This window comes from Lipomyces oligophaga, assembly GCF_038497815.1.
Source record: "Lipomyces oligophaga strain CBS 7107 unplaced genomic scaffold V1516scaffold_1, whole genome shotgun sequence".
Lineage (NCBI taxonomy): Eukaryota > Fungi > Ascomycota > Lipomycetes > Lipomycetales > Lipomycetaceae > Lipomyces > [Lipomyces] oligophaga.
The window spans coordinates 867,227-883,780 of NW_027117785.1; the positions used below are offsets into that span (position 1 = coordinate 867,227).

The window sequence follows — 16,554 nt, forward strand, 5'->3', positions numbered from 1 at the left end:
TAGACAAATTTTAGGAGATATCACTAATAGACCCTTATGGTAGTTGCTTGGGAACTGTAATTTGTTAAGCCAGACAAATTTCTGAGCCCTTCGTTCAACGCGTTCGCTATTGGGGATAGATCTCTGAATACGCGCAGTCATTTTTGCACAGAAAGTTATACAGTATTCAAAATGGTGAGCTTATCTGCTTGGATTCATTGATTGGATATATTTGATTAACTAGAGTCTAGTCTGTACAGATTTTCGGAGATCAGGTCACTGAAGAGAGAGCCGAGAATGCTCGTAGGTTTTTTCCATGATCTCTGCATTGCAATTGACCTTATCCACTAACAATCATACAGGGCTATCTGCATTTGTTGGCGCTATAGCAGTAGGCGATCTTGTGAAGACTACTCTTGGTCCAAAGGGTATGGATAAACTGCTTCAAAGTGCCTCGACCGGGCAAGTCCTTGTCACCAACGACGGTGCCACTATTCTGAAGTCGATTGCTTTGGACAATGCTGCTGCCAAAGTTCTTGTCAACATTTCCAAAGTTCAAGATGACGAGGTTGGAGACGGTACGACATCTGTTACTGTTTTGGCTGCCGAGCTCTTGCGCGAGGCAGAGAAGCTTGTAGACAAGAAAATCCACCCGCAAACTATCATCGAAGGATATCGCATTGCATCTGCTGCTGCGCTGTCCGCTCTCGAAAAGACTGCTGTCGATAATGGAAAAGATACCGCTGCATTTAGAAAAGATTTGATTGCAATTGCTAAAACTACTCTCAGCTCAAAAGTTCTTAGTCAGGATAAAAACTACTTTGCTGAGCTTGCTGTCGATGCTGTCTTGCGACTCAAGGGCAGCACCGATCTCGAGCATATCCAGATAATAAAGAAGGCTGGTGGAAGGTTAATTGATTCATATCTCGATGAAGGATTTATTATGGACAAGAAGATCGGTGTAAATCAGCCGAAACGATTGGAAAATGCTAAAATTCTGATTGCCAACACTCCGATGGATACCGACAAAGTGAAAATTTTTGGAGCGAAAGTGAAGGTTGATGCTACCAGTAAGCTTGCGGAGCTTGAACGTGCTGAAAAGGTTTCATTTTATCATTTTTTTAATTCTTTATGCGTAAATAGGCCGAACTAACCAGCTATTCTAGGAAAAAATGAAAGCTAAAGTTGAGAAAATCAAGGCACATGGAATTAATTGCTTTATCAATCGACAACTCATCTATAATTATCCTGAGCAGCTATTTTCAGATTCTGGAATTGTTTCGATCGAGCATGCTGATTTTGATGGTATTGAGAGACTAGCTCTGGTCACTGGCGGAGAGATTGCCTCTACTTTTGATCATCCTGAGCTTGTTAAACTTGGCCATTGCGATTTGATTGAGGAAGTTATGATTGGCGAAGATACACTTTTAAAATTTTCAGGCGTCGCTGCAGGTGAAGCTTGTACTATTGTTCTTCGTGGTGCTACTGAAAACTTGTTGGACGAAGCTGAGCGTTCCCTTCATGATGCTCTTTCCGTGCTTTCTCAGACTGTGGTTGAAACACGAACAGTTTTAGGGGGAGGTTGTGCAGAAATGATTATGTCCAAGGCAGTTGATAATGCTGCCCAGAATGAAGATGGCAAACGTGCTCTTGCTATTGAAGCATTTGCGCGAGCTCTTCGCCAGCTACCTACTATTTTAGTGGACAATGCTGGACTAGATTCAAGCGAACTTATTGCCAAACTACGGTCCGCTATTTACAATGGCATGACCACCTCTGGGCTAGACCTTGACAATGGCAAGATTGTGGATATGCGTGAGTACGGAATTGTTGAAAGTTACAAACTTAAACGTGCCGTTGTGTCTAGTGCTTCGGAAGCTGCAGAGCTATTATTGCGAGTTGACAATATTATCAGAGCTAAGCCAAGGACGGCCGATCGGGGAAACTATCGTGACATGTTTTAAGAGTATATAATCTATTTCTATTTGTCGTACTCTAAGTTAGCTGTTATGTTTATGTATGTTCGTAAGCTTGCTCAGCAATAGGGGAAACTAGCAACTAATTACATTCATGCCTACTTGTTCTATAAATATAATTAAAGCATTACAATTAGAAAATCCTAATAATACAATGTACACCATGCAATTATGCGAAAGCCAAAAACTAGGTTGTGTTTGTTTTAAAGAGCTTGCCTCTTAAGGTACGGAATTTCCCTTGTACTGTTATCATTCGATTTGCAAATGTATCTCTGTTGCGATAGAGCCGAAAAACTTCTCTGCGACATGAAGAAAAAATTACAGGCATATCTTTGGTAAAAACACCGATTTTTTCGAGTTCATCGTACTCCGCACGAATCTTTTTACTCAATTCAGCATCCGTATAATAATTTATTCCTGGCCGAATAAACTTTACCCGACCATCTGTCTCGAGCCGAACTTCAGAATCAATGATGTCAAGAATCTTAGCTGCCGTACTCTCACATTTGATTTGTTCATTCTGGCAATATGTACAGTACGAGTCACGGTCGTGATGAACTGACATTTGATCATCTCGAGGGCGACAACAAACAACTATACTAGCAATAGAAGATGCGTCCGGTTTTGGCATCTTACGGCTGAAATTAAACAATTTTGCAACGCTCTTTGTTGGAGAGTCTATCAGTGAAGTCAACTGTTTCTTTTCAGAATCTCTGAAATTTCCAGAGGCTTTACTGTGCTTGGATCTAATGGATCCCAGTCTGGATTGTGAATAGCTGTACTTAAGGAGTGGTGGGCATCCGTTTCTGTCTTCCATTGACAGACCAAGAAAATGAGCAAAATCTGCGGTCAGAATTGCTTCTTCAGAGGTATCTTTCAGACCTGGAATTAGCTCAATTGAATTTCCATCTGCAATAATTTCTTTGACCGACTCAAACGCACGAACAGCAGCTGGTGAAAGCGGGTATGATGGTACTCTATCCATAGAATCGAAAAATACTCGAAGGCCGTACATCAGAGGTATTTTTTTGTGAGTTCGCTTGAAGGTTTCATATAGCTCTTGCAGGCGTTTAACTTCATGTTCGACCGCATCTTCAATACACTCTATCCCCGTTGGAGAATCAACGAATAAATCAGTCAGTGCCTGTTCGGTATTCTTTGATTGGTACGATCCAAATGGCATACGCGATGACGAAGCTACAGGTGTCGCAGCTGGAGTATTGTCTCGCGAGATAATCAGATCAAGTGCCAGTCCTACTTCAGTAGCAAATGAATAGCTGCTCTCGAACTTCACATCTATTTGATGATCAGTGAGAAGCAATGGATTACTCTTCTCCTTTGTTTCCACTCTATTCGAGAAATGTCGCCTCCAAAGCGAGCCTGACGGTCCGTTAGACGAAATCAGTCTATTTACACGTTTTTTTGGATTCAGCGTCATTTCGACTAATAAGCTGTTCAGATCATTTGAATTGTCTCCACATCCACTGCAACTAGAGTTACATCCTTCCAGTTCTGTTGATATTTAGTCGCGAAATGAGCCGCTCAAACGGCCCAATCAAACTTAGTGTCTGATGATTTCTTTAATATGCCATAAATGCCATAACAATATTTGTCCTCATTGCGGCGATTGTACTGGTCTTGAGCAGTGCTCCCTCGAAATTAATAGATCAACGATTTTTCTTGCATAGAAACTTGGTAAATCTATTTGCTATCTATTTAGATTAAACGCAATTAGTTGTATTGGTCGTGCGATCATAGTTGGAATTTGTTGTTTAGTCGACACAATAGATATTTATGGGATATGGCGTCTAGTGCGACTGTTGCGGCCTCTTCCCCCACGAGTCTATTACATGATTTACCGTAAGTTCCTTCAAAATATAAGAGTTCTACCAATAAGTTTTTTAACGTGAGCAATTAGTATTCCTGAGCGTTTAAAATGCAAACTTTGCAAAGAACTAGCCAGAGATCCGGTCAAATTGACATGCTGCAATTCTAACATTTGCGGATCTTGTATGTGTACAACTTATTCACTTTTGGGGATTTGCCATTTTAACATCAGCTGAAGGTCGCAAGCATCAGGTCATAGACTATTGTCCTATTTGTAAACATAGTCCATTACTATCCTCGGAAATTGTTTCAAACAATTCACTGCGCACTACTATTAATGTATTTTTGAAGCATGCAGAAAAGAGGTCGAAAGATCTTCAGACCAAAGATCGCGAGTCTGATCCGACTTCTCAACAGATTCAGGCGCCCGAGACATTGCCTATCGAGCGAGATGCTGTCAAGGATGTAGATTCTGGAACAGTAGCATCGGGGCCGCCCGCTGAATCCGCAGCAAAATTACAAGAGGTCGCACGAAACGTGTCTGAGGAGGTAAGAATTCTCATATGTCTCCGCTTTGGATGTATCTAATAAAACTAGAACCTCTCAGATCCATCTGGTTATACCAAGCCTTTATCTGGGGGCCCTCAATCTTCCATTCCTCCTTATATGGCTTCAGGATTTGGCATTGGTATGCAAAATGCTTCCGGATGGGCAGGTGTTAATATGGGTCTTATGAACATGAATAATGGTATGATTTAAACTTGTTTGATTTTGATTGAATATTCTTATGGTTTTTTTATCCTTTTGCATTGGGTTATGGTTTATGATTTCTATTTGCATGAGTAGGAGTTCAGGCTTGTATATTGTTATTCTTTGTGAGCGAATTAGAGAGAGAAGCGCCTCGCTCATTTTCAGAGGGCAAGAGCTGATAATTGTGTTCAATTTTGTGTTCATTTTGCATGATGTATGAATTTGGATTGATTATTGATCTGTATGATCTAGAATACACATTGGACTTCAAGAAACTATGCATGCGACGATTTGAAGAAACGTATGAAACTAGTTGATGAAAAGTTCTATTTGCATAATTATGACTTGAAGTTTTCATGTTTTTACATTATATTGAATCTTGCTCTCATGGAGAAGGTTTTCTCTCTCTGATTTATTCGAATAGTGTGATTGTTATTGTGTTTTAAAGCCATGAAGTTTCTTCGTTCCTTTCCTTCTACTATTTTGGATAATAACTAATTGTTTTTATTTTGTCGTAAAAGGCTATCAACCGAATCTCATGAGTAACGGGAATTTCGGATACTGGAATCAACAGCAACAGGAAATGCAGCAACCGAATCAACAGGAAGAAACGTTAAACCAGCAATATATTGACAGTTCAAATTTCGCAAATGATCGACAATATTACGGATCAGCAGAGCAACAAAATACCTCAGACCAACCTTTTGACAAATCTGCAACTTCAGAGAATCTGAACAGCCATCCCAGTTCAGGGACCGGCCAAGATTTGGAGTCCGAACAGTCCATACCGTCCACCATAAATAATACAATGGGAACTCATGTGCAAAACGGATATCGTCAAATCATACAAGGTCAAGGTGAATTTTACGGGCATGGTGGGTATCGAAGAGGAAACTTCGGTCAGCGCGGTTATGGCAATATGACACCGGGAGGATATCAGTATCATCAGGGGTATATGAACAATAGGCAACGATATATGAATGGTAATCAAGGAGCTTATCATCATAACAGTGGCCAGTATGCTGGCCATAACTCTGGAAGATATGGTTGGTATGATAATCGAGGAGGTATGCAAATGGGTACACACATGATGATGAACCAAGAACCGCATCCACGACAAGTAAATATGAATGAATCAGCAGCGATTGAGTTGACCGGTAGTACCGAACCCGAGTCGTCTTCCAGCCAGGCTAAGCAAGATCAGCAGGTGCAATTGGAAAACTCCAACAATCACATTCAAAGTGAACAAATACCAACAGATATGAATGCCAATGGTAACACAAGCGAACAAAGCAACACTCAGACTTTAAGCTCAAATTTTGAGTATCCAAGCCCTAACAGAAGACGAGATTCAGACGACCATGACCGATCAAAGCACTTGCGCAGACGTGAGCATTCCCGTGAAAGGCACCATCACCACCATCACCACTCTTCTCATTCACATCATCGCAAAAGGTCACGTTCAAGGTCAAACTCTCGATCGGGAGGCCAAACTCCTAGAACTTATAGCCCCCATTCAAGATCTCTTTCACCTACTAATTCTATTTCTGAGTCTAAGACTGTTCAGACTGAGGATAGAACAGTGGCTAGCAAAAACTTGGCTACTGAAGAGTCCGACCAGCATCAAACGGAAATTCCCACAAGACCAAGATCAGAGCAACAGACAACATCGGCTCTTGACGCTAGCTATAATGCATTTGGAATTGACATCAATGAAGGTTTCGACGATGATGAAGAAGAGGATTTTGAGTATGAGCGCGCTATCCGACGAAAGCCTGCAGAGTCTTCCATTTCAAGTTCAGCCAAACTCAAAACCTCGACTGCTATCGGTAAATCCCCGCCTACCGGCCCCGCAGCATTAAGAGGTCCTGCTAATTCATTATCTAACCCAATCATACGAGCTTCGGATGTGTCTTCGAGTAGAAGAGAACAGATTGACAGAACACGAGTCCACCACGACAGTCGTGCACAAGACAATGGCCGTTATCGGGCTAGAGACCGCGACAGGGCGCGCGAGCCAGAAAGATCCTCTGACAGAAATTTCATAAGGGATAGATTTGGCCGAGAAAATGGATCTCGAGAGGAGGAGCAAGACCGAGAACGGCGAACCAGAATTCGAGACCAGGAACGAGACCAAGACAAAGACAAAGATGGCTCGAACGTGCATGATCAGCGGAATGGCAGAAGCCGCGCAAGAGACGAGAGCCGCAACGTTGCTCCTGCTACTACAGTTGGTAGCAATCGTAGAGCAGGTGTGCGGAGAAAGGACGACCAAGAAGGCACTAGTGAGGCACGAGACAAGCTAAATAGACGAAAACAAGATGAAATTGAACGCGAACGCGCAAAAGAACGAGCAGAACGTGAACGTCAGCGCGAGGAGTCGAAACGGGGACATAGTTCAACAAGTTCGAGATGGCCGCCATCAGGCCCGTCAAACGAGTTTGCACGCCGAGTTGGTATTTCACCGGCACATAGTGCTAGTGGTAGTAGTAGCCACAGCGACAGACCGCAGAAGCGTAGAAGAGATGGCGGAGGGGGATTTCGGAGATAATTTTTAAGTATGGCGCTCGTATAACGGTTTATTTACCAGAAAATGAGAATTATTGTATCATTAGTCTCTTGCCGATGTGATGTCGATAGCTTTGATTTTTGAAGAGGCGCTGTATTCTACCGGTCACATCGGACGCTAATATCCCATCTTATCACAGCAGGCTCAGTAACTATTCACCCGATCAAGACAGAAGCAACGGTCAAGCGAGCAGCTTGCTGGCGACGCGTCGGCAGACTTATTTTTTTGATTGCTATCAAGAGAAGAAAGCCAGGATCGGAGTACACGGCTTCAATATGATATTTGGGGCGCGCATGAGATTGCGTCGACCAGCTATTGCTGCACTGCTCGTTCTTGCACTCGTATTTGCCCTGTGGACCTTATTTGGGAGCGATGAGGATGCCGCATTACTGATCCCTCAAAGTACCACATCCCATGAAGATATAGTTACTGTGACTACGCAAACGCAGAGCAATCACCGTAAGAAACAAAAAGTGTTTTCAGAGCTTCAAGAGCAAGCACAGGAAGCTTCTGTTGAAATCCAAACAAATATGCACTCACATCATTCGCACAGCGGCGACTATGTTTTGCATGCGAAAGACCATTTGGACGATATAGTCGAGAAAGCCGTGAAAATGGGATTCCACTCTTACTGTCTAACTGAACACATTCCCCGAAACAACCTGTCGGATCTCTATCCTGAAGAGGTGATTTTATCTATGAGAATATTTGTATGCGTTTATTGACCCACTCTAGTCGCAACTGACTGTTGCTGATCTTGACTCGAACTTTGATAGATTTTACAGCCATGCACGCCGGCTTCAGGAGCAATACAAAGGCACAATCTCGCTTCTTGTTGGTTTTGAAACAGATTACATCCGGCCTTCGTATTTGTCTCTAATCCAGCTACTTCAAAAAAAATACAAATTCGATATGTTCGTCGGCTCTGTCCATCATGTAAAGACAGTCCCCATTGATTTCGATAGAGCCTTATGGGAACAAGCCATGCAGGCTTCCGGCGGAACACCAGAAGCCTTATATTCGGCTTATTTCGAGGAGCAGTATGAAATGCTAATTAATCTCCACCCGCCGGTGGTCGGCCATTTTGACCTTATTCGCTTGTTTGATACCTCGGACTCCTCAAAATCGCCAATCGCGTCTCGGTGGCCAAGAGTGTGGGACAAGGTGACTCGCAATGTCGAGATTGTTGTTGAATATGGTGGCCTTTTCGAGTTGAACTCTGCCGCTATAAGAAAAGGGTGGACTGAACCTTATCCTCGTTCCGACATCGTGAAGTTGATTCTAGAGAAGGGTGGAAAATTTTGTTTTTCGGACGATAGCCATGGACTTGCCCAGATTGGCTTAAATTTCCACAAAGTATTTGAATACATAATCAGTATGGGCATCACAGAGATTTATTATCTGGATTTAGACAGTTCCGGAAACACTATCGTTAAAGCAGATGAAGTCGAACGTCTCAAGTCTGACTCGTTTTGGAATCAGTATAATAATTTATAAAACTTTATAATGAAGTATTTACATTCGTAATTTATCTCTCGTCGGGCCCACCCACGTACACTGTCGTTCAAATATTGTACAATTAGCTGGTTATATCCTAGTCCGATTTGATAATCTCTTCTACAATGCCTGCGGCGACTGTTGTTCCTTCTTGACGAAGCACTATTCTTCCGATGTCCTTATTACTGTTGAATGTCTCAGTCGGAAAATAACCTTGACCTATGACAGCAAGCTCGATCAATGCTGTCTGTCCACTGGAAAGATGCCGAGGTTTCTTCTTTAACTCTTTTCCCGTAGATTTGTCGACCGTTGAAATAAGTTTGACAATTTGTCCTGCCTGTTGAGTACGTCCTCTATACATAAGCACATTGGATCCTTTGATCAGCGGGACTCGAAGCTGAAAAACAGCTACCCGAGCAACAAATGAGCAGACTCGCTGTAATGGCTGCTTTATCGAGCAAAGAATATCTCCTGCCCGTATCTGAGAAATTTCACTCACGTTTGTAATCCCAATCTGAATATTATCGCCTGCAACAGCCCATTTCAACTTTTCTTCACCTGAGCTGATTGATTTGACCAGTACTGTCTCCATACTTGGAACTGCAATCACTGTCTCCCCTAATTGAACATTTCCTGAATTTATTCGGCCGCTCACGTTAAGCAAACTAGATGTATTTGTTTTGAACACATCGCTAACGGAAATTCGTAATGGACCTGTTATATCCCGCTCAATAGATTCAAGATTCTCAAGCTCCTCTAAAAGTGTAGGACCTTTATACCATTCTCTAAAAGACGGTTCAGCCGAACGATTGACAATATTGTCACCACTGAGTCCGCTGCATGGAATGAATGAAGTTTGCGACGCCGGAAATCCGATGGCTTGAAAAAAAGCTTGTAATGCGCTCTTAATTTCATCATACCGATATTCTGCCCAATTGACATTATCTAATTTGTTCACTGCGATTATTAGACGTTGAATTCCCAAACTACGCACTAGGATAGCATGCTCCTTTGTCTGTCCGGACTGTACAAAGCCAGACTCAAATGCATTGGTTGACGCATCAATCACCAGAACCGCAAAGTCAGCTTCCGAGGCACCAGCAATCATATTTGGTACAAAGTCCTGATGACCCGGAGCATCTAAGATGGTAAATGCCACCTTGGAAGATTCAAAATCATTTGATGATATATCTACCGTGACACCCCTGAGTTTAAATGTTAAGTCTAATTCAGATCGACAGTCACCAAAAAACCAACCTTTCACGTTCTTCTTCGCTCTGGTCCAATACCCACGCCAAAGCAAAAGAGCCTTTTCCTATCTTGTCCGATTCTCGCTGATACTTTTTTAATGTCCGCTCATCAACAGTACCAACATCGTATAGCAATCGACCCATAAGCGTACTCTTGCCGGCGTCCACGTGTCCGACCACCACAAAATTGACATGTGCCTTTCGTTTAGAATTTTTATATTCCTGCACTACATTAACCTGAGGCTGTTTGACAGTGGTAGTCATATTTCCTTCTTTTATTGCTAAAGAAGCAACTCCCTTCTCGATTGACTTTGCAGCGCTCATAGTACCACCTTTCGTACTACGTGCCGATTTGATAACTTCATCCGGACTAGGCTTTGAAAAACTCTTAGAAATATCCTCGACTTGCTTAGCAGAAACTGGAAGATAAAAGAGAGGACTGTTAGTAATCTTTCGCCAAATGTCGTCTCTGTGTGACATAGCTCGATCAGATGGAGTTGAAGAAGAAAGGTATGAGGAATTGTCAATATCAACCATCTGCTCCTCTTCATCGCAAAGAATCTCATGAAACAAAGACAATGCAAACCCAGATGGTGCCGAGGAGGAGAATATCGCAGATGGCTCACTCAGGTCTAGCGGAATAGTCGGGGGTGACACAGCTTGAGAGTGGGCAGATATTGCGGAAGCAGATTGAGAAGAAGATGGCGTTTGTTGAGGTTCAAACGATAAAGACGGCGCAAGACTAAAAGCTTCATGTCCAGAGGCCTTGTTGCGATCAGAGATCAGGGCTGTCAAGCGACCAGAAGATTGGGCAGAGATTGTAGACACCGGACGCTCAGGAGGAGGGGCATCTTGCATTGTCACATCTTGCTCCTGCACAGAAGAATTTGAATCTTGAAGACGTTTTGCAGCTCTGGCCCTTGCTAACGCAGCTAGCTTGGAGGAGCCACCTAGCAATCCGCCTCGAATCTTCTGATCGCGACATGGAAATATATCGACCAAATCCTCGGAGGACAGGTCCCATGGAGTATCCTTGAACAAAACGGAAGGACTCACAATCTGTTCTCTGAATGATAAAGGCAGATTCTCCTCAATAGTCTTTAGTCTTTTACAGTGAACGGATGAAGGATCTTCATTGGAGTGGCATTCATAGCCATTGTAACTATGCTTGTGCGATGGCAAACCTCTGGATTGAGTAGATAACTTTGGCGATATAAAATGAACTCCCACTTCACACAGCAAGCATACATGAGACAACGAACAGGACGATAACAAACCTTTTTCAGGAGCAGCCTTCTGTTTGGCTTTTGTTTTTGCATCTTGTTTTCGTAAAATATCTGTTTGCGTAAGCAAAAAAACAAAAAATTACAGTCAGATACAAACCTCTCAAACTTTTGACAGATTCATCGACATCAAAGTAATAGGTCCAAACGGCATCTCGGATCTGCGCATCTGTGATCGAGGTACCGGACATGATCCGCTTTACCGAGGAAACAGCATCGTCCATTTGCTCTGGTGAAATGTTAAACAATTCTTTAGAGAAGAACAATTTAAATTAGACGCACGCTGATCTTCAGGGCTCAGTGCTGCAATGAATTAATATTAGCTAGAATAATCTACAATTAAGTAAGACTAACAATCTTGGTTGTCGTAATCCTCGTCCTCATCGTAGAAGTCATCTTCTGGAATTGTGTAAGTAAGAAATGCATGCAAGGCGCCAGCTCCGCCAGACCACTGACGACTAACCATCGTAATCGTTATTCCGCGACATTTCTGCGCTCAAGTAATACGAAGGTGAATTTCAAATAATAGAGGAACAATGTAGCAACTAGTAAACTATAAGCCAAGAAATATTAGGCAAATTCCCAACGCGAAGTCGAAAAATCAGTGTAGACAGTTCGTTCTAGCTAGCTGTGCCTTAACCGACGATCCACCGTGGGCGCCGCACACTGGTATAATCTGCTCTGTCCGTCTCAGCATAGGGCAAAAGGAAGCCTCGCACACCTTCACTAGTGCACTAGTTTTCTCTTCAATTTCCTTCCTGTGAAAGGTTGTGCTAATTTTTGTCTTGCGCAGCCCGTGTTCGGCCGACAAGAGCTGCAACCGCGGACACTATATTATTGATAAGATTCGAATGTTTTAGGCTGCTTGTCTATAACCTTCCAGCAAGCGACTCGACTACGTTCAATTCCCATCTCTTATCGACCAAAACCGCACACTAAGCAATAGATCGCCAACAAAATGTCGTTCAGCAGATATTCAGACTCTATTGGTGGTCCGCCATCCAGATCAGAGTCTTATACGGAAAGATTCAGGGTTCGCGATCCCTTAACTTCTTCTTCGGGAATGGGATCGACTTCATCCCGGTCCGATGTTCCTGAGCGGTCTCGGTTAAGCAGGCTTATCGGTAATTTCAATTTCTGAATTTTCTTCCTGAATAACTGAGTTCTAATTTTTATTTCAGAACGTGCATGCGATCCTTCGAATCTGGAACCCAATTTGGGTTTGAATTTGGAGATTGCTGATTTGATCAATGAGAAAAAAGGCAGTTCGTAAGTTATCATCAATCGCCTCCTAACTTATGCCCATTCGTCAGTGCGTGCTGACTCGTCATCAGTGCTCGGGAAGCCGCGACTCAGATTGTGAAGCTTGTAAATAGTCGAATGTCTGCCGTATCCATTTTGGCTTTAGCTGTAAGTTCATCCCCACTCGCGTGACAAGAAAACTGCTTCACTGGCTGACGTAAGTGAATACAGCTACTTGATATTTGCGTCAAGAATTGTGGATATCCCTTCCACTTGCAGATTTCCCGGAAAGAATTTTTGAATGAATTTGTTCGAAAATTTCCCGAGCGTCCGCCTCCCCGAACCAGCCGTACGCAAGCCTTGATTCTCGAGGCAATCGAGGAATGGAAGGAGACGATATGCAAGACCAGCCGATATAAGGAAGATTTGGGTTTTATCCGTGATATGCACAGATTATTGTCGTATAAAGGTATATGAATCTTAATTGGGATTAAGTATGAGGCACTAAAACAAATTCAAGGCTATACATTTCCGACGGTTAACCGGGATGATGCTGCTGTGTTAAATCCTACAGACGTGAGTGTGAATTTCATGTTGATATTGCTTTGTATGCCCTGACATGATCTTGTAGAATATAAAGTCAGCTGAAGAATTGGAAGAAGAAGAGCGCGATGCTCAGGAAGCTAAATTACAAGAATTGATTCGTCGCGGAACGCCTGCAGATTTGCTAGAGGCGAACCAGCTAATGAAAGTGCTTGCAGGATATGACCCTGATCATCGCACAGATTATAGAGCAAAAGTTGCCGAGGACTTGGCCAAGATTCAAAGAAAGGCGAAGTTACTTGACGAGATGCTAGACGGAGTGAAGAATGGAGATGCTATTGGAAGACAGGATGCCTTTGAAGAGCTGTATAATGCGTTGAAGAATGCGCAGCCAAAGATTCAAAAGATTATTAAAGATGAAGGTGATGATGAGGAAGCTGTCAACAAAATGTTGGCATTGAATGACTATCTGAATTCTATTGTCGAACGATATGACCTTATTAAGTCCTCCAAGCGCAGTACACCTTCGAATTCCGAGCAGTCAAGCAGGGCAGGCACGCCTATGGCTGCATCTAGAACAACTACTACCGCAGTTGCTCCGCCTTCTGCTTCATTGATTGATTTTGATGACGATCTACCGGCATCCTCTACGCAACCCATCTTTTTATCTCCAACACCGGTCCCTTTCACTAATAATAGTGCACCGACGGCAGCTAATCAAAGCCCGTCAGGGTTTTCTCCTCCAGTTACGACGACCGCTACGCCTTCGCCTGTACCTCAGCAAACTTCATCCACTGGTACTAATCCGCTACTTGCTTCTATCATGGCTCAGTATAATGCACCAACGTCGTCTCAATATTCGCAGCCCACGCCTACTATTGGTTTTTCATCCGCAGGTCCATCATTGGCAGCATTATTAGATTCTTCGAACGTTCAACCAGTTCCTTCTAATCAGCCCTCTCAGGTTCAGCCATTTCCTCAGTTCCAAAGATCGCAGATCGATTCATCCTCGCTGATGCAGGGATTTGTTCCGATAACGGTTCCCACACCTCCGGTACCGACATCAACTACAGTGTCACTGAATGGGACATCTGAGGTTTCTCAACAGCCGTCCCCGGGGTTGCCAGTTACTACTTCTATTGCTGCAGAGCCTCAGGTGTCCTTGCAGCAGCAAAAACCGCAGCAACAGCAAAAAAATACGAGCAGCAATCTGATTGATTTAGAAGGTTTATTTTAGTAGAGTGTTATTGTTTTTGATGGACAAACAGGTTGTCGTTATGTTCTCCAAGTGGTGTATATTACTGACGCCCGTTCGCATAACCTCATCTAGTTTTATGTTTGTGTATTAATCTTTCTTTCTTTAAATATCATAGTAGTCCGCGTTACTCTGTTTTAATCTATCTGCCGCGAGGATTTTCAAAAGCCTCTCGGAGACGATATTCACGAAGATCACCAGTACGATCTGTCGGTTTTGCCATCCACTTAGCCCAGCCGGAAAGCCGGATCACTAAACATGTGGCATTATCATTGCCACCTACAGCTTCAGCAAATTTAACAATTTCGCTGGCTGCATCTTGAGGAGTTCCGCGCGCGTATCCTGAACGATAACCAGTTGAAGTAACCAGATCCACTACTTCTTGATCTGACACATAGTTTGATACACCATCTGTTACTAAAACTAAAAATGGCTCATTACCACCAAATGTGGGAGATCTACCAGCGTCCGGATCTATTGCAGGGTTGGCTTTCCCGCCGAGAATATACTCCGTGATATCGGGCTCTGCGGAAACACCTAGCCTTTTCATAGAGATATCTCCGAATGCCCGAGTATTCTCAACGTTACCAAACCTTTCCTCTCCAAATGAGTCAACAAAAAAGCTGGATGCATACCGACGTAGTCGGTCAGACTCAATGGTAGACGAAAGATGATGTGCGCTGGTAAGAGGATGAGCGAGGCCATTCGCGTCGCAAAGAATACATCGAGTGTCTCCTACATGAGCAATAGTGAGTCGTGCCTGGCCGCCGGCAAAATATGGGATTGGGTTTGGTGATGTGGAGTAGATCATTACTGCTGTACAGGTAGATCCAGCTTTTTTATTTGCAATCGTGTAATCGTAGTCTGCTTGAAGGAATGCCATAGGAAGTCGAACAGCAAGATCGCTTTGGCTAGACAGCATCCGGCTATATTTTTCGTGATGGCCTCGCCAGCGAGCCCAGTAACCGCCTACATTTTCTCGCCAGTCTCTTTCTAGTTCGTCCCATGAATTAGGATTGCACTGTTCGATATATTCAGGTAGATTCTGTGAGAGAAAGTCTGCACATTCAGGCCCTCCATGTCCGTCAAATATACTGTAAAAGAAGGCCTGTCGAACCGAGACCGCAGGAGAGTGCTTCTGTGCTCTCGGGGTCAAAGAGGAGCCAGCAGGAACGGTAATGACGCCGAGAGCATAGCGATCTTCATTGGAGGGCCTAGTGACTCTAGAAGAAAAGTGACCGAGGTATGAAGGTGAATGCTGAAGTTGAATGCGCAATCTAGGCTGCTGCTCTGCTCCTGGAACTGAAGTGGATGAATCAGGAGGATGTGGATGCTGGACGTTGACGGCGGGAGCAACGTAGTACGAAGAAAAGAGTCTCGATGATGCTGGCAAATGTAAACGAAAGGAAAAAAAGAGCCCTCGAGGTCGCAACGCAGATCCTAAAATGGTTAGTGCATGGACTGACGTCGGATAGAAAGAGCAGAATAATTGAGTTCTATTCAATTTCTTCCATCAATATAAAAGTGTAAAAAAAGAATACTCACCACCAGCTCCTACGCGATTTACTCTGCTTATCGTCGCGTTCATGACTGATTCTTACGACCACAAGAGATGAGAAGACGCAGCAACCCTACGACGAGCCGAATACAGCCATCGTATGAAAGGTATACCGTTAGAAATATTTGCCAGGATAAAGGCCCTGTAGAGAGCGGGAGAACAAGTTGAAAGCTCTATGGTGCTCTGAAAAAGATTGCTCGAAAACCGAGAATCTTGAGCAGAGATGGAGGGCTCGGCGGGGCGCCGGGAGTTCTCTGCGGCTTTGGCGGGCAACCCCACCCCGGCAAAGCCTTTTTTAAACGAAATGACCTGAGAGGGAAACTTGAATGAAGCTATTAAGAAATATAAAAAATAAAATAGCCTGAAATAAAACAGCTTTTAGAGATCTCCGAATGGCATTAATTCAGATGCTTATTGTTGTTTTATTGGACGTTGCAGTCTAGCTCTCTCGAGGGCCTGGCTGCGACCATCGCGATCGCCCCTCCCCCTCTAAGCTCAGCTTAGCCCAACCGGACGCGGTTCCGACAGATTTTGAACCGCATCTCAGCCATACGTCTTCTCCCAATCAGCCGCAGACACAGTTGGTTATGGACAAGCAAACATGGGAGACGAAGTTCAGTACCGAAGATGAGCTCTTGACCGTGCGGAGAAAAGTTCTAGAAATAATTGTGAGGTGATGAGGTTTCCGTGAAAGAAAAATAATCCAGGTCGGTGAAGTCCACGTCCGGATACCACACTCTGCTTACTTCAGATTCAGCGTGACCAACAGCCATTTGGTGTCTCCACTGTGCTGTTTGTACCGGTCGAAGCACAATTCAGATCAAA

The 16,554-nt window shown here is 43.6% G+C and overlaps 8 protein-coding genes across 8 annotated transcripts; 5 read left to right on the top strand and 3 right to left on the bottom strand.

Moving 5' to 3' along the window:
• The first annotated feature begins 42 nt into the window (after positions 1 to 42).
• V1516DRAFT_644991 (chaperonin Cpn60/TCP-1 family) lies at positions 43 to 2,117 on the top strand. The gene is made up of 4 exons (XM_066920159.1): positions 43 to 174; positions 231 to 282; positions 342 to 1,081; positions 1,146 to 2,117. Exons 1-4 carry the CDS (start codon positions 172 to 174, stop codon positions 1,941 to 1,943), a joined length of 1,593 nt encoding a protein of 530 aa, XP_066779777.1. The 5' UTR covers positions 43 to 171; the 3' UTR covers positions 1,944 to 2,117.
• Positions 2,118 to 3,623, bottom strand: V1516DRAFT_668054 (uncharacterized protein). The gene has a single exon (XM_066920942.1). It carries the CDS (start codon positions 3,391 to 3,393, stop codon positions 2,143 to 2,145), a length of 1,251 nt encoding a protein of 416 aa, XP_066779778.1. The 5' UTR covers positions 3,394 to 3,623; the 3' UTR covers positions 2,118 to 2,142.
• Positions 3,624 to 3,756: 133 nt separating this feature from the next.
• V1516DRAFT_661674 (uncharacterized protein) lies at positions 3,757 to 4,541 on the top strand (the record flags this gene model as incomplete). The annotated part of the gene is made up of 4 exons (XM_066920382.1): positions 3,757 to 3,815; positions 3,874 to 3,965; positions 4,021 to 4,331; positions 4,380 to 4,541. 4 exons carry the CDS (start codon positions 3,757 to 3,759, stop codon positions 4,539 to 4,541), a joined length of 624 nt encoding a protein of 207 aa, XP_066779779.1.
• A 362-nt stretch (positions 4,542 to 4,903) lies between these two features.
• On the top strand, positions 4,904 to 7,230 carry V1516DRAFT_34744 (uncharacterized protein). Its single transcript, XM_066918934.1, has one exon. It carries the CDS (start codon positions 5,071 to 5,073, stop codon positions 7,081 to 7,083), a length of 2,013 nt encoding a protein of 670 aa, XP_066779780.1. The 5' UTR covers positions 4,904 to 5,070; the 3' UTR covers positions 7,084 to 7,230.
• A 401-nt stretch (positions 7,231 to 7,631) lies between these two features.
• On the top strand, positions 7,632 to 8,598 carry V1516DRAFT_617441 (polymerase/histidinol phosphatase-like protein; the record flags this gene model as incomplete). The annotated part of the gene is made up of 2 exons (XM_066919366.1): positions 7,632 to 7,787; positions 7,837 to 8,598. 2 exons carry the CDS (start codon positions 7,632 to 7,634, stop codon positions 8,596 to 8,598), a joined length of 918 nt encoding a protein of 305 aa, XP_066779781.1.
• V1516DRAFT_668061 (uncharacterized protein) lies at positions 8,484 to 11,671 on the bottom strand. The gene is made up of 4 exons (XM_066920943.1): positions 11,486 to 11,671; positions 11,232 to 11,434; positions 9,856 to 11,185; positions 8,484 to 9,803 (listed from the first exon to the last, which is right to left on the bottom strand). The coding sequence occupies exons 2-4, from the start codon at positions 11,353 to 11,355 to the stop codon at positions 8,696 to 8,698; spliced, it is 2,562 nt and encodes an 853-aa protein (XP_066779782.1). The 5' UTR covers positions 11,356 to 11,434; positions 11,486 to 11,671; the 3' UTR covers positions 8,484 to 8,695.
• Positions 11,672 to 11,790: 119 nt separating this feature from the next.
• V1516DRAFT_668067 (VHS domain-containing protein) lies at positions 11,791 to 14,301 on the top strand. Its single transcript, XM_066920944.1, has 6 exons — positions 11,791 to 12,255; positions 12,313 to 12,400; positions 12,466 to 12,541; positions 12,605 to 12,842; positions 12,894 to 12,949; positions 13,005 to 14,301. Exons 1-6 carry the CDS (start codon positions 12,090 to 12,092, stop codon positions 14,151 to 14,153), a joined length of 1,773 nt encoding a protein of 590 aa, XP_066779783.1. The 5' UTR covers positions 11,791 to 12,089; the 3' UTR covers positions 14,154 to 14,301.
• V1516DRAFT_668071 (phosphatase 2C-like domain-containing protein) lies at positions 14,135 to 15,906 on the bottom strand. Its single transcript, XM_066920945.1, has 2 exons — positions 15,717 to 15,906; positions 14,135 to 15,611 (listed from the first exon to the last, which is right to left on the bottom strand). The coding sequence occupies exons 1-2, from the start codon at positions 15,757 to 15,759 to the stop codon at positions 14,314 to 14,316; spliced, it is 1,341 nt and encodes a 446-aa protein (XP_066779784.1). The 5' UTR covers positions 15,760 to 15,906; the 3' UTR covers positions 14,135 to 14,313.
• Between the last annotated feature and the right edge of the window lie 648 nt (positions 15,907 to 16,554).